Source organism: Cetorhinus maximus, unplaced genomic scaffold (genome assembly GCF_964194155.1).
Source record: "Cetorhinus maximus unplaced genomic scaffold, sCetMax3.hap1.1 HAP1_SCAFFOLD_323, whole genome shotgun sequence".
In the NCBI taxonomy this organism is placed as follows: domain Eukaryota; kingdom Metazoa; phylum Chordata; class Chondrichthyes; order Lamniformes; family Cetorhinidae; genus Cetorhinus; species Cetorhinus maximus.
In genome coordinates this window covers 172,428-187,535 of record NW_027596273.1, presented here as the reverse complement: position 1 = coordinate 187,535, position 15,108 = coordinate 172,428, and the positions used below count along the sequence as shown (strand labels likewise).

General features: G+C 44.6%; 1 protein-coding gene across 1 annotated transcript in view; it reads left to right on the top strand.

The window, feature by feature from the left end:
- Positions 1-15,108, top strand: part of LOC144673272 (uncharacterized) — a 74,222-nt gene that overhangs the window by 13,001 nt on the left and 46,113 nt on the right. The window contains 3 exon segments of the mRNA XM_078535188.1: positions 4,137-4,142; positions 9,743-10,718; positions 11,892-11,905. Of these exon segments, the coding sequence (XP_078391314.1) occupies positions 4,137-4,142; positions 9,743-10,718; positions 11,892-11,905 (996 nt within the window).

The window sequence follows — 15,108 nt, the reverse complement described above, 5'->3', positions numbered from 1 at the left end:
GAGAGGATCCCTGGGGTGATGGTCAGTGAGCTCAGGGGGATGGTATTAGAGGGAGTGCAGCAGGGAGAGAGGATCCATGGGGTGATGGTCAGTGAGTTCAGGAAGATGGTATCAGAGGGAATGGAGCAGGGAGAGAGGATCCCTGGGGTGATGGTCAGTGAGTTCAGGAGGATGGTCACAGAGGGAATGGAGCAATGAGAGAGGATCCCTGGGGTGATGGTCTGTGAGTTCAGTTGTTTGTTGCATCAGGCAGGCCGCAGGGTGTTCCTATTAAACCCCAAACTGTGGTAATAACTTCAGGATTACTGCTTGAAAATGTGTCTGTGTCAGATCGGCTCCAGCCTCTCGGAATCATCCCTGGGTTTGTACTAAATGCTCTCTGTGCGGTATGTGTGTATTTCTTGTTATTCATTTATACGATGTGGAAGTGGCTGCCTGGGTCAGCATATATTGCCCATCCCTAATTGTCTTGAGAAGATGGACTGTGACGTCTCTGCCTTGTGAGTGTTTAATTGGACAAGGTACAGAGAGTCCAGGCGAATGCTCTGGGGGCTTGGGTTCAAATCCCAACATAGCAGCTGCTGGCATGTGAATTCAATTAATAAATACCATCCATGATTGTCTCAGTTACAAACTCGGAAACAAACTGAAGGTATTTCATTTTTAGAGTCACCAAGAGGACACATTTTAAATTCGGAATACAGAGATTTCAATAAAGAGCTGATGAAAATCTACAGTGTCCAAAATTAACCACAGTGTGGTTTTCTAATGTGTAACTGAAGTAGCGGCTAGCATTCTGTGACGGCATCACTTCCGCTGGGCTCCCAGTTGTCATCGACATTTCTCCACATTGAAAACTGGACTCAGTAATGGTGGCCATGGCAATAATCACCAATTGTCGTAAAAACCCAACTGCTTCACTACTGTCCTTTAGTGAAGGAAATCTGCCACCTTCACCCAGCCTGGCCGACATGTGATTCCAGGTCCACAGCAATGTGACTTCACTGCCCTCTGAAATGGCCTCGGAAGCCGGGCTGTTCAGGGCGGTGGGCAGTGACACCCACATTTCATTAAAGGATAAAGAGAAAAAAACTTTTATTCTCTATCTAACCCCTACTGCACAGACCCTGGGAGTGCTTGATGGGACAGTGTAAAGGAAGCTTTCTTTCTCCACGTACTGCCCTGCATCGGCCTCTGATGAAGCAGAGTCCTGCTGTTTACAATTAGCTGACAGACCAGAATATGACTGAGGCTCCCCTCGCTCTTAGGGAAAGATGTACTAACACGAATGAGTCGCTGGGTGGCGGAGTGACTCTTTCACGGACGGGTCTTCAATTCAAACACACCCCCACATCCCAGACAGGACTGGTGAAAAATACCTGTCTGGAAATGGGGGCGGTGGTGGTGGTGGTGGTGGTGGTGGTGGGGTGGGGTGGGGGAGAGGGGGAAACCGTGTAATAGGGAAGGTGGAGTGGTGTCAATGGGCCTTGGAGAAAGGATTTCGTCAGAACCATAGTTCGTTTCACAGTAATGATTTATTAACAATTTCAGAGAACGTTTTACAGAACAGTTTATTTTAAAGTTAACTGAAGTGAATATGAGCGTCACATTCAGAACAGAACACATTCCCTCTGAGCTGCCAACTGTATGTATAATAGTAACAGACACCAGAAAGAGAAAACAGGAGCTCAACATTAAGGGAAGGGGATAATTGTGAATGAGGAATGAGAAAAGTTATTTATTTACACGGGGAATTCAAACTACAGGGCAATTATAAGCTACAATTAGAATACAGCCATAGTTATCTCGAAAATTTCAAACAGGAAGCCAGAAATACCATCCATGATTGTCTCAGTTACAAACTCGGAAACATACTGAAGGTATTTCATTTTTAGAGTCACCAAGAGGACACATTTTAAATTCGGAATACAGAGATTTCAATAAAGAGCTGATGAAAATCTACAGTGCCCAAAATTCAACCGATCACTTGGTCTGTAAAATAGGATAAAATAATGAAACAGATGTTTAAGATCATGTAGAAGACAGGAGGGAAGCCAGCAGATCTGCACTGCGCCTCGGTTTCCACACCTCGCCGGGTCGTTTTTCCTGATACTCTATTCTGAAGACCGATTATTTAAAGGAGTGATAATGTCATTTCCTCTGGTTCAATTACAGCATCGCTTGCGCCTGTCCTTATGAGCGCACTTTAGTATGAAACGCTCCTTTCAAGTGAAGCAGCATTTCACTTGCACTTCCCTCAATTTAGTCTACTGCATTCGCTGCTCCCAATGCGGTTTCCTCTACATTGGAGAGACCTAACGCAGACTGGGTGGCCGCTTTGCAGAACACCTTTGGTCGGTCCGCAATCATGACCCAGAGCTCCCTGTCGCTTGCCATTTTGACATACCACCCTGCTCTCATGCCCACATGTCCGTCCTTGGCCTGCTGCAATGTTCCAGTGAAGCTCAACGCAAACTGGAGGAACAGCACCTCATCTTCCGACTAGGCATTTTACAGCCTTCCGGACTGAATATTGAGTTCAACAATTTTAGATCATGAACTCGCTCCTCCATCCCACCCCCTTTCCGATACGCCTTTTATCAATAATTTATATAGATTTTTCTTTTCCCACCTATTTCCATTATTTTTAAATGTATTTCCATCCATTGTTTTATCTCTACCTTTTAGTCTTTTTCGATCCCCCCCACCACCCCCACCCCCACTAGGGCTATATGTACCTTGCTCGTCCTGCTTTCTATCCTTAATGTCCCCATCATCACATTTCTTTCCTAATATCACCACCATCAACACCTCTTTGTCCTTTTGTCTATGACATCTTTTGGCTATCTCCACCTATCACTGGCCCTCTATCCAGCTCAACCTTTTCCACCCCACCCCCCTTAAACCAGCTTATATTTCACCTCTTTTTTTATTTTTTCTTAGTTCTGTTGAAGAGTCATAGGGAATCGAAACGTTAACTGTTTCCCTCTCCGCAGATGCTGCCAGACCTGCTGAGTTTTTCCAGGTATTTTTGTTTTTGTTCGAGATTTCCAGAATCCGCAGTATTTTGCTTTTATCTTAGTATGAGACATCTTTGAGACGGTGAGTAACAATGTAAATCTGCATCGAAACCCACTAAATTCTGTTGCTGCTTGGACGAACTGCTAAAATGCATGCCGAGTCAAAAAACGAACACCTATTTCTACTCAGTGTGTCATGAAATTTCAGCGTTTCTGATTTTACTGCATTCATTTTAAGGCCAGGGTAAGAGCAAGAGAACCATGCCTGGAGCATGCGAGATTCAGGTAACATTAATCAACAAACCTGAATTGCGCAAATTTCCCTCTCACAAAATTAGCGAGCTTGGATAATGTTTCTGCCTGATTTCGAACGGGGGCCCGTTCACATGTGAGGCGAACGTGATAACCACTACACTACAGAAACATGGCATGACTTTGGCGGCAGTGAGCCTATGTGGAATGGTAAACTGTGCTGTCACGCAGCAGCTTTCTGGCTCTTTGGGAGAAATGGAATTCAGCTGCTAGAATTTGGAATGCTGCAGACAGACTCATATAACAAGGTCATCATAAAATGGCAAAACACCACGTATCCATACCATGGCCCTTCCAACATCCTGTCTCTGTCAGCTTTTTTAAAGAGCAAACCAATTAATCACAGTTTCCTTCTCTCTTTTAGGAAACCTGTTATTTTTCTGAATATCAATTAATTGCACAATTCCCTTTAGAAAAAGGAGTTTCTACAGATTCCATGCCTAGTTTGCCTTAAATAATACTGTTTCCCTCACTCAATGCCATGAAGATTTAGACCTGGGTCCCCTACATAGCTATGCATATGAACATTATTTACCTTTTCTCTTGATTTCATGTCGAATTGACGAAAGTGCTCATTTTTCTGATCAAACATCTCATTATTTCTAAGGTATTTACACAATCTAATTACATTTGCTCCACAACTCGTTAATCGAGGGTGTTATATCACAGAAGAAAATGATTGTTACAGTTAAACAGAGCCCTGCCAGGATCACATGCTGAAATAGTTCGTTTCGTTCATTTGGTTTGCAATAATTTTGTCCTGGGAATGAAACCTTACAGAATACATATTTGCTTAGGGAACAGGGCATGGTTGATCTACCAGAATGCTTGGAGGATTCCAATGGTTAGGCTGAGAGGTCACGACTCTTGTTCAAGGCAGACAACTGTTGGTTTCCACCTGATGCCTCAATTTGTTTGAATTTCAGAACGCAAAAGGTTCGACCCAGCAAATGTCTCAGGCAGCAATGCTTTCTGCTCAATCGTTAGGAACACCCTTCTCCTCCTCAGAAGACGAACTTCAACACACTTGACTCAGCATTTTTTTCCGTTATTCAACATTCAGTTTTAATATTTTTGTTTTGATATTGATTCCCTCGCTTGACTTGAGACTCTCTGAAATATACAACAACATCGAATTGCAAACGTGACTGGCAAACAAATGAATGCCAGACATCAGGTAATGCATTTGATATGGGTCTGATTTGAGATTCAGCACAACAGTCAGCATTTCAACAAAATCAAAGAATTTTACAGGGAACAGCTTTGAGAATGATGCGTTAATTATAATTGGTCCCGCTTTGCCTGTCTTTAGGAGCACACGTTGCTTTGAGACATCTTTGACACGGTGAGTCACTGTGTTTATCTGCATCGAAAGACCCATTCATTGGCAGTAAGCCTGTCTGCAATGTTAAATTGCGCTGTAACGCAGCAGCACCCTGGGTCTCCGCTGCAGAGAAATGGAATTCATCTGCTCTTATCAGGGATGATGCAGCGAGACTGATATAACAATGTAATAATAAAATGGCAGAGCACCATGTATCCATACAATGGCATAAGAGGCCCTACCATCATCCGACCTATTTCCCCGTTTTAAACGAGCAAACTAATTAATCACAATTTGCTTCTCTCTTTTAATAAACCTGTTTCTTTTCCCCCTTTCATTAAATTGCTGAATTCCCTTTTGAAAAAGTCTACAGAATCCATACCTGGTTTGCCTTAATTCACAAGTTTGCCCTGACCCAAGGACATGACGATTTGGGCTTGGTTTCCTAATGTACTTTACCATATGAGCATGGCATAATTATGCAATGGATCTCATATCGAATTTACGAACGTGTTATTTTTTCTGATCATTATATCCGAGTTGTTTTATACAATCTTATTACTTTTGCTCCACAACTCTTCAATCGAGGGTATTATATGACAGAGGAAAATGTTTGTTAGAGTTTAACAGCCTGGATTCCAATGGTTTGGCTGAGAGGTTATGACTCTTGTTACAGGAAGACAACTGTTGGTTTCCACCTGGTGAAACAGTTTTGAGAATGATTTGTTCATTCTATTTCATCCCTCTTTGTTCCAGCTGAGAAGCTTTCTGGCACATAAATCGCGTCCATGTGGAAGACAGGAGGGAAACCAGCAGATCTGCACTGCGCCTCAGTTTCCACATCTTCCTGGGTTGTTTTTCCTGATACTCTATGCTGAAGACCAATTAGTTAAATGAGTGATTCTGTACCAGCTCTGTCATTTCCTCTGGTTCAATTACGGCATCGCTTGCGCCTGTCTCTATGAGCACCCTTTACTATGAGACATCTTAGAGGTGGTGGGTAACGATGTAAATCTGCATTAAAAACCCACTGAATTCTGTTGCTGCTCGGACAAACCGCTAAAATGTGTGCCGAGTCAATAAAAAAACATCTATTTCTACTCAAGAATAAAAATAGCTGGAAAAACTCAGCAGGCCTGACAGCATCTGCGGAGAGGAATTCAGTTAACGTTTCGAGTTCGTATGACTCTTCATCAGAGCTATTTTGACTGAGGTTGTCATGAAATTTCAGCGCTTCTGATTTTGCTGTATTAATTTTAAGGCCCAGGTAAGAGCAAAAGCACCATACCTGTAGCATGAGACATTCAGGTAACATTCAACACCAACCCTGACATACGCAAATTTTCTCCTCAAAATTCTCTCAAAATTAGCAAGCTTGGATAATGTTTCCACGCGATTTCGAACCGGGGACTTTTCGAATGTGTGGCGAACGTGACAACCACTAGACTTCAGAAACTGCCGTGCTTTTAATGAGCCTGGCGGGAATGTTAAACTGCACTCTAACACAGCAGCAGTCTGGGTGTTTGTTTCAGAGAAATGGAATTCAGCTGCTATTATCAGGAATGCTGCAGCGAGACTGATATAACAATGTATTCATAATATGGCCTATCACCATGTATCCATATAATGGCATAAGAGGCCCTTCCACCATCCGACCTCTGTCCCCTTTTTGAACGAGCAAACTAATTAATCACAATTTGCTTCTCTCTCTTAAAAATACAGTTTTTTTCTCCCTTTCATTAAATTGCTCAATTCCCTTTTGAAAAAGCAATTTCTGCAGAATCCATGCCTAGTTTGCCTTAATTCACAAGGTTCACATGACGATTTGGACTTGGGTTCCTAATGTACTTTACCATATGAATATGATGTAATTGTGCACTTGATCTCATATCGAATTTACGAAAGTGTTTTTTTTTCTGATCAAACATCTCATTATATCCGAGTTGGTTTATACAATCTTATTACTTTTGCTCCACAACCCTTCAATCTAGGGTGAAATATTATAGAGGAAAATGTTTGTTAAGGAGATCAACAGAGCCCTGCCAAGGTCACGTGCTTCAGTTGTTCGTTTACTTCATTGAGTTTGATATAATTTTGTTCCTGCACCGGAATCTTACAGAGGATAAATATTTGTTTAGGAAACAGGGCAGTGCTGAGCTACCAGAATGTTTGGAGGTTTCCAATGGTTAGACTGAGACGTCATGACTCTTGTTACAGGAAGGGAACTGTTGGTTTCCACCTGGTGCCTTAATTTGTTTGAATTTCAAAATGCAGAAGGCTCGGTCCAGCAAATGTCTCAGGCAGCAATCCTTTCTGCTCAATTATTAGGAACGCCCTTCTCCTCCTCAGAAGACGAAATTCAACAAACTTTTTTCAGCAATTTTTTACCTCATTCAACATTCAGTATTAATATATTTCTATTTGATATTAATGCCCTCGGTTGACTTGAGACTCTCTGAAATATACAACATCGAATTGCAAACGTGACTGGCAAACAAAAGAATGCCAGACACCAGGTAATGCACTTGATATGGGTCTGATTTGAAATTTAGCACAACAGTCAGCATTTCAACAAAATCAAAGAATTTTACAAGGAGCAGCTTTGAGAATGATGCGTTAATTATAATTGATCCCTCTTTGCCTGTCTTTGGGAGCACACATTGCTTTGAGACATCTTTGACACGGTGAGTCACTGTGTTTATCTGCATCGAAAGACCCATTCATTTCTGTTGTTAACTGAACGAACTGCTCACATGTGGGACGATGGAAATACGAACTTGTATTTCCACTCAAGTGTGTCATGAAATCTCAGCACGTCTGATTTTGCTGCATTCATTTTATGACCTCGGTGAGAACAAATGCAAGATGCCTGCAAATGGGAGACTCAAGTAAGCGTCAATGGTGCAAATCACCCTCACTATTGAATGAGTAAGTTTTAATAAAGTTTTTAATGCATTAAAGCTGTTGTATAAATGCAAGCTATTGTTGTCTACTTTGAGGAGCGATTTCATTACCAGTCTCAGTTGAAAAACCAGGGGCGCTGTGGCACCAGGGAGAGGATTTGTACTGGCTGAGAGTGAAAAGGGATTCACTCAGTCATCCCATTTACTGACACAGCAGCACAGTCACTCTAGAGAGAGACCATCCAGGTAATTCACGATTACGGGAGCGTTTACTCAGTTTTCCCGCCAACTTTGAAAGTTCAAAGCATTTGATGCATGTTCAGCACTTTCACACAGTAGTGAGGCTGTTTAAATGTTGTGTGCGTGGGCGGTGATTCACCTGTTCTTCCCACCCGCTGTGATGCTAATGAGTTCACATGCGACTGTAGTGGTTGGAATTCTGTTTTTGCTGCTGTTTTGGGGATTCTCGATTCGCCATTAATTCCAATTCTCTTTTTTTCTGGTGGGTAATGGAGGGTCCATGCAGTTGGCTTTCGGTATAATTTGTTTCTTAACTTTAGTATTGGACCCTCCGACCCAGCTTCCACTCCGCAACAGGAAAGCAAATCAGGATATCCTAATTTGGACTTTCAATGGGGGAAGGGGTTACCCAGCATTCCCCGCGGTAGAGAATGTCCCCTATACACACAACAGGAGTAAGCGCGCATGCGTAGTGTCGAACAGTGTTTGAGCATGCGCGGAGTGAGCACTGGCGAAGGAGAGAAGCTTCTTTCTCTGATCCGCAATCGGTGAGGGAGGGATGAAGGGTCTGAGGGAGCGAACGATCCGGTGGGTGGACGGGAGATCTTCGTAAACATGTTGTGTAAGCTGCAGGTTCCCGAATGAGAAGCTACTGGAGCAGAGCAGAGCGACAGCTGAGGGGCTCCTGCTGCTGCAGAGCGGGGTGAACGGAGGAGGAATTTCCAAAGCTTGTGGTCTTGGTAACGGAAAGATCGGCACCAATGGTGGGGTGATTAATATGGGGAATGTTCAAGAGGCCGGTGAGAGATGAACACATGTTTCAGAGGGTTATGTGGGTGGAGGAGATTACAGAGATAGAGATGATCGCAGCCAGAGAGGAAATCCATTGAGTGGAGGGTTGTGTGGGTGGAGGAGATTACAGAGATAGAGAAGATCGCAGCCAGAGAGGAAATCCACTGAGTGGAGGGTTGTGTGGGTGGAGGAGATTACAGAGATAGGAATGATCGCAGCCAGAGAGGAAAACAAGGATGAGAATTTTAAAATTTTGCTGCTTCTTAACCGGGAACCTTTGTAGGTCAGTGAACACAGGAGCAGCAGAGTTTTGGATGACCTCAAGATTACAGGGAGGCTGAATGTGGGAGATTGGCTGGGATTGTGTTAGGATAGTTAAGTCTAGAGGTAACAAAGGAATGGATGATGGTTACAGCAGGGGCTGAGCTGAGACGAGGGTGGATTGGCGACGTTACTGGGGTGGAAATTGGCGGTCTTGGTGATGATGTGGATATATGTTTGGAAGCTCATCTTCCGGTGAAATATTTTTCCATGGTTGTGAACAGCCTGGTTCAGCCTCAGACAGTTACCAGGGAGAGAGATGGAGTCGGTGGCTGGCAGTGGAGTTTGTAGTGGGGACTGAAGAGAACGGCTTCTGTTTTCCCAATATTTAAATAGAGGAAATTTCTGCTCATCCAGGACTGGATGTCAAACAAGTCAGGACGTTGTGTGACTTGGAGGGGAATTTGGAGGTGATGCTACCCTAGTCCTAGGTGGTGGAAGTTGAGGGTTTTGGGGATTCCTTCACAGTTCTGGTCAAGCTGTAGATATATAAAACATATAAAATCTCTCTCTACCCTCTGTTTTTTTTTCTCTCTCTCTCTTCATTCAGCTCAATTTCACAACCTGCCTTTGTGTTTTTCTGTGTTCTCTCCACCCCCTTTTTCTGTTTTAAATCAGCTTCACAGGATATTAGAAGGGGAGGATCTGCAGTCAGAAAACAGCATCTGAAGGAGTTGCCCAATACATCGTAACCTGAATAGCATAGCATCTTGAACATGGAAGGAAAAAGCACTGTTCAGTGTAGAGAAACCGTGGAAATGTGGGGACTGTGAGGAGAGATTCAGTTACCATGTGAGCTGGAAACTCATCGGTGCAGTCATACTGGGGAGCGACCGTTCGCCTGCTCCATGTGTGGGAAGGGATTCTCTCGATTATCCCAGCTGATTACACACCAATGAGTTCACACTGGGGAGAAACCATTCACCTGCTTCGAGTGTGGGAAGGGATTCACTCAGTCATCCAACCTGCTCAGACACCGGCGAGTTCACACTGGGGAGAGACCTTTTAAGTGCCCAGATTGTGGGAAGTGCTATAAAAGTTCATGGGAACTGCTGCTCCATCAACGTGTTCACACTGACGAGAGACCGTTCAGGTGCTCTCACTGTGGGACTGGGTTCAAGCGATCATCTCAACTCACAGTACACCAGCGAATTCACACTGGGGAGATGCCATTCACCTGCCCCATGTGTGGGAAGGGATTCTCTCGATCATCCCAGCTGATTGCACACCAACGAGTTCACACTGGGGTGAAACCATTCACCTGCTCCGAGTGTGGGGAGGGATTCACTCAGTCATCCCACCTGCTGAGACACCAGCGAATTCACACTGCTGAGAGACCTTTTAAATGTTCAGACTGCGGGAAGTGCGATAGAAGTTCTGGGGAACTGATGTCCCATCAACGTGTTCACACTGAGGAGAGGCCATTCAGGTGCTCTCAGTGTGGAACTGGGTTCAAGGCATCATTTCAACTCACTGCACACCAACGAGTTCACACTGGGGAGAAACTGTTCACCTGCTCCGAGTGCGGGAAGGGATTTAATTGGTTAGCCAACCTGCTGAGACACCAGCGAGTTCACACTAGGGAGAAACCTTTCAAATGCTCAGACTGTGGGAAGTGCTATAAAAGCTCCGGGGGACTGATATCCCATAAACGTTTTCACATTGATGAAATCCAGTTCAGGTGCTCTTACTGTGGCACTGGGTTCAAGCGATCATCTCAACTCACTGTACACCAGCGAGTTCACACCAGGAGATGCCATTCACCTGCTACTTGTGTGGGAAGGGATTCGCTCAGTTATCCCACATGTTGAGACACGAGAGAGTTCACACTGGGGCGAGGCCGTTCACCTGCTCCGAGTGTGGGAGGAGATTCACTCAGTCATTCACTCTGCTGAGTCACCAGCGAGTTTACAAGTCACGACAGTGATTGTATTTTTCTGCCAATCACATCCAGGACTGAACCATGTTCATTGGGGTCTGTTTCTGCTGATGTTAATAAACTCCAGCCCAGTTGTAGGTGCTAATATTCTGGATATAATTAAAATAAATCAGCTTTGTGTTTAACTCACAGTGTGCGGAGTCTTTTTAATATCTATAACACAAGTTAATTCCTTTGAAGTGCTTTCCCTCTCCCGTTTCCATACTCACCGAGGGTCCTTAGACAGCACCTTCCAAACCCACGACCACTACCATCTAGAAGGACAAGGGCAGCAGACACCATTGACCAATCCATCCTCCTCCAATGCCCCTCCACTGGTGTCCAGCTGGGTGAGATTGCACGCTCCTGATTTGTTTCTTACCGGCTTGTAGCCAGAGAATCACCTGCAGTAGCTGTGATCATTTGAGTTACATTGTTACAAACTCACTCACTCGATAGGTGATCAGGTATTATTGCCCTTTGATATACAAATGTTCCATTATCACGTTCACAGTGACTGTAATTTACAGACCAAGCCTTCTTACCACACCAGCCCTCCTGGATAGATCAACAGAGAAATGCGAGGACACTATAGTCCACCAGCCAAGATCATAGTGGTAAAAACATTTGACAATTCCCATTAAAATATAAAGCACAGCAGAACAACTGTGCATTGGCCTGTTACAAACTTATTGAAACAGATTCATTGCCACCTCCTCCCTTTCCACGTTCCAGGTCCCCAAGCACACTTTCCCGGTGACACAGTGATCTATTTGTACTTCTTACAATTTACAATGTGGTCTCCTCTATGCTGTGGAGATTAAATCCAGATTGGGTGACTGCTTCATGTAAAATCACCATTCTCTTTGCAAGTGTGATCCTGAGCTTCTTCTCATTTACTATTTTAATTCTCAGCCTCACTTCAAGTCTGACCTCTTAGCCCTCGGCCTCCTGTACTGCCGCATGAAGCCCAACCGAAGCTCAAGGAACAGCTACTCGTCTCGTCAGACTCAACGGTAATTTCAATAATTTCATATCATAATCATCACTCCCATTTTTAGGGCAGCAGATGCTGGTAATGGCTCTGCTGTTACCATTTATCCCTCCTCTGAACCTGTCTTATATGTTTACTTGTCCCATTAGTTTCTTTAATTGTCTCATTGTCACCCAATGTTGCCTTGCACCATTGTCCCCTTTATCATTTACTCTCTCCAGCCTTCCATCCTGTCACAAGACCGTTTGTTGTTTCCTTCTGTCTGCCCATTTTCTCTGACTCTGGACTTGTTTATAAACTGTTAAATCTGGGAAATTTTCCAATTTGGATAAAAGTTCAACGACCTGAAACATTCACTGTGAATGATGCTGTTTGACCTGCTGAGTGTTTCCAACATTTTCTGTTTTGAGGTCGGATTTGCAGCATCTGCAGTATCTTGTTTTTGGGGTCAGAGTGGATCAGTTTTCTCTCACTTATCGTTACCTGTATAAAGGTGAAGAAGGAGCTTTTAAAGAATGAGACAACAGGAACTGTCACCCTGTTCGACATGAAACTAAACTCACTGCTAATTCCTCATCAGTAGCAATTTTAAACACAAAGTTTCCAGCCGGGATTGAAGAGGGGACTTTCTCATGTAAAGTAAACATGATAATTACTGCACTGGGGAAATGAGTGTGAATCCCCCCCGGACAGAGGGGAACTGACCATCCATCTCTAGCTCTAATTCCCAAACAGAAAATGCTGCCAAGAATCAGCAAGTCAGGCTGAGTCTGTGGCCGCTCTCAGCGTCTGAAACCGTCACAATGCCCGGGTGATTGACGGCAGCTCCGGACCAATAGGAAGAGGGAGCGGGACTGGAGGACCGAGCGGGTGCGGCTGGTGCTCCAACCAATCGGAGTGAATGAAGGGGCGGGGCCGGGCAGTGACTGGAGCATGCGCAGTGCGGGTAATGGCGATGAGGAGACGGGTCCACAATGGGTAAAGTGGGGGACGGCGGGGCGGAGGGAGCGATGGATCCGGCGGGTGGACGGAGAGGCTCCGGAAACATGTTGTGTAAACCGCAAACCCCGGAAATAAACTGACCGGTCACCCTCCCCCGTTTACACCGAGCGGGGCCGCAGCTCCCAGATCAATGAAGAGCCGGTTTGTATCAGGCTGGGCATTGGTTCCAGAGGTTGGTCCCTGGTCTCCAGTGTCGGTTCTTCATCATTGAATAGTTACAATGCGGACGGAGGCCATTCAGCCCGTCCTGTCTGTGCTGGCTCTCTGCAAGCGCAAATCAGCTAGTCCCACTCCTCTGCCCTTTCACTAACAAGACCAGCAGCAGATATTACCCATCCCCAGTTACATGTGGAGAAGATGATGTTTGACCTTTTTGAACCGCTGCAGTCCATGTGGTGAAGGTGCTCCTACAATGATGTGAGGTAAGGAGTTACAGGTTATTCACCCAACAATGATGAAGGAACGGTGATATATGTTCAAATCAACAACAACAATGTGTATTTATATCATGCCTTTCATGTAATAGACCTTTCCAGGGTATTTCACAGGAATGTTATAGAGCAACACTAGACACAGTCATGTAAGGAGATATGAGAGCAGATGGCCAAAGGTTTGGTCAAAGAGGTAGGTTTTAAGGAGAATCTTAAAGGCAGAAGGAACAATAGAGAGGGGGAGAGGTTTAGGGAGGAAATTCAACAGTTTATGGCCTTGGCAGCTCAGAGCGTGGACACCAAGGATGGAGGAATTAAAATTGGGAATGCTCAGGAAGACGGAATGAGAGGAGTGCAGAGAGCTTGGAGGGTTGTGAGGCTGGAGGAGATTACAGAGATAGTGGGGGTGAGACCATGGAGAGATTTGAAAACAAGGATGAGAAATTTAAAATTTTGGTGGTGCTTACCTGGAGCCTTTGTTGGTCAGTGAGCACAGGGGTGATGGGTAATCAAGATTCAGTGTGAGTCAGCACATGGGCAGCAGAGTTTTGGATCACCTCAAGATTAGAGGGAAGTTGAATGTGGGAGGCTGGCTGGGAGTGCATTAGGAGAGAATATAAGAAATAGGAGTGGAATAGGCCATTCAGCCCTTAAAGCCTGCTCCGTCATTCAATAAGATTTTCTATTTCAACAACATTTTCTAACAACATTTTCCTGCACTTATCCCCATGTACTTTGATGTTTTTAATATGAGAAATCCAGCAAACATACAAATTAGGAGTAGAAGTAGGCCACTCGGCCCCTTGAGCCTGCTCCGCTATTCAATATGATCATGGCTGATCTGATTGTAACCTCAACACCACATTCCTGCCTACTCCCAATAACTTTTCACCCTCTTGCTTATCAAGAATCTATCTACCTCTGCCTTAAAGATATTCAAAGACTCTGCTGCCACTACTTTTTGAATCAATCTCAAAAATATCGATTTCAGTCTTGAACATGTTCAATGACTGAGCCTCCGCAGCCCTCTGAGGCAGAGAAGTCCAAAGATTCGCCACCCTCTGAGAGAAGAAACTCCTCCTCATCTCAGTCCCAAATGGCCGGCCCCCTATTCTGAGACTGTGGCCCTTAGTTCTAGAACCTCCAGCCAGAGTTAAGTCCAGAGATAACAAAGGAATAGATGACGGTTTCAGCAGCAGATGAGCTGAGCCTTGGCTGGAGTCGGGCAATGAGGTCTTAGTGATGATGTGGATATGTGTTTGGAAGTTCATCTTGGGGTGAAATATTTCACCATGGTTGTGAACAGTCTGGTTCAGCGTCAGATAGTTGTTGGGGAGAGGGATGGAGTTGGTGGCCAGGGAATGGAGTTTGTATGAGGGACTGATGACAATGGCTTTCATCTTTCCAATATTTAAATGAAGGAAATTTCTGCTCATCCAGTACTGGATGTCAGATGTCAGAATATGTATGGCTTGGAGCGGAACCTGGAGGTGATGGTGTTCACATACACCTGCTACCCTGGTCCTTCGAGGTTGAGGACTTGGGAGATTTTGTCAAATTGTGGTTTAAGTTGTAGGTCTATAAAATGCCTTCCCATTGCCCTCTGTCTCTCGCACAGCCCTCTCTCTCTCTCCCACTTGTCTCATGCCCTCTCTCTGTCTCTCCCACTTCTCTCTCTTTTTCTCTCTCTCCATCTCTCTTGTCAAAATAGAATTCTCTACCCCAGAGGGTTGTGGATGCTCCATCCTTGAATATATTTAACGCTGAGATGCGGAGATTTTTGGTCTCTCAGGCAGTCGAGAGATATGGGGAGCAGGCAGGAAAGTGGAGCGAATACCAAGATCAGCCACG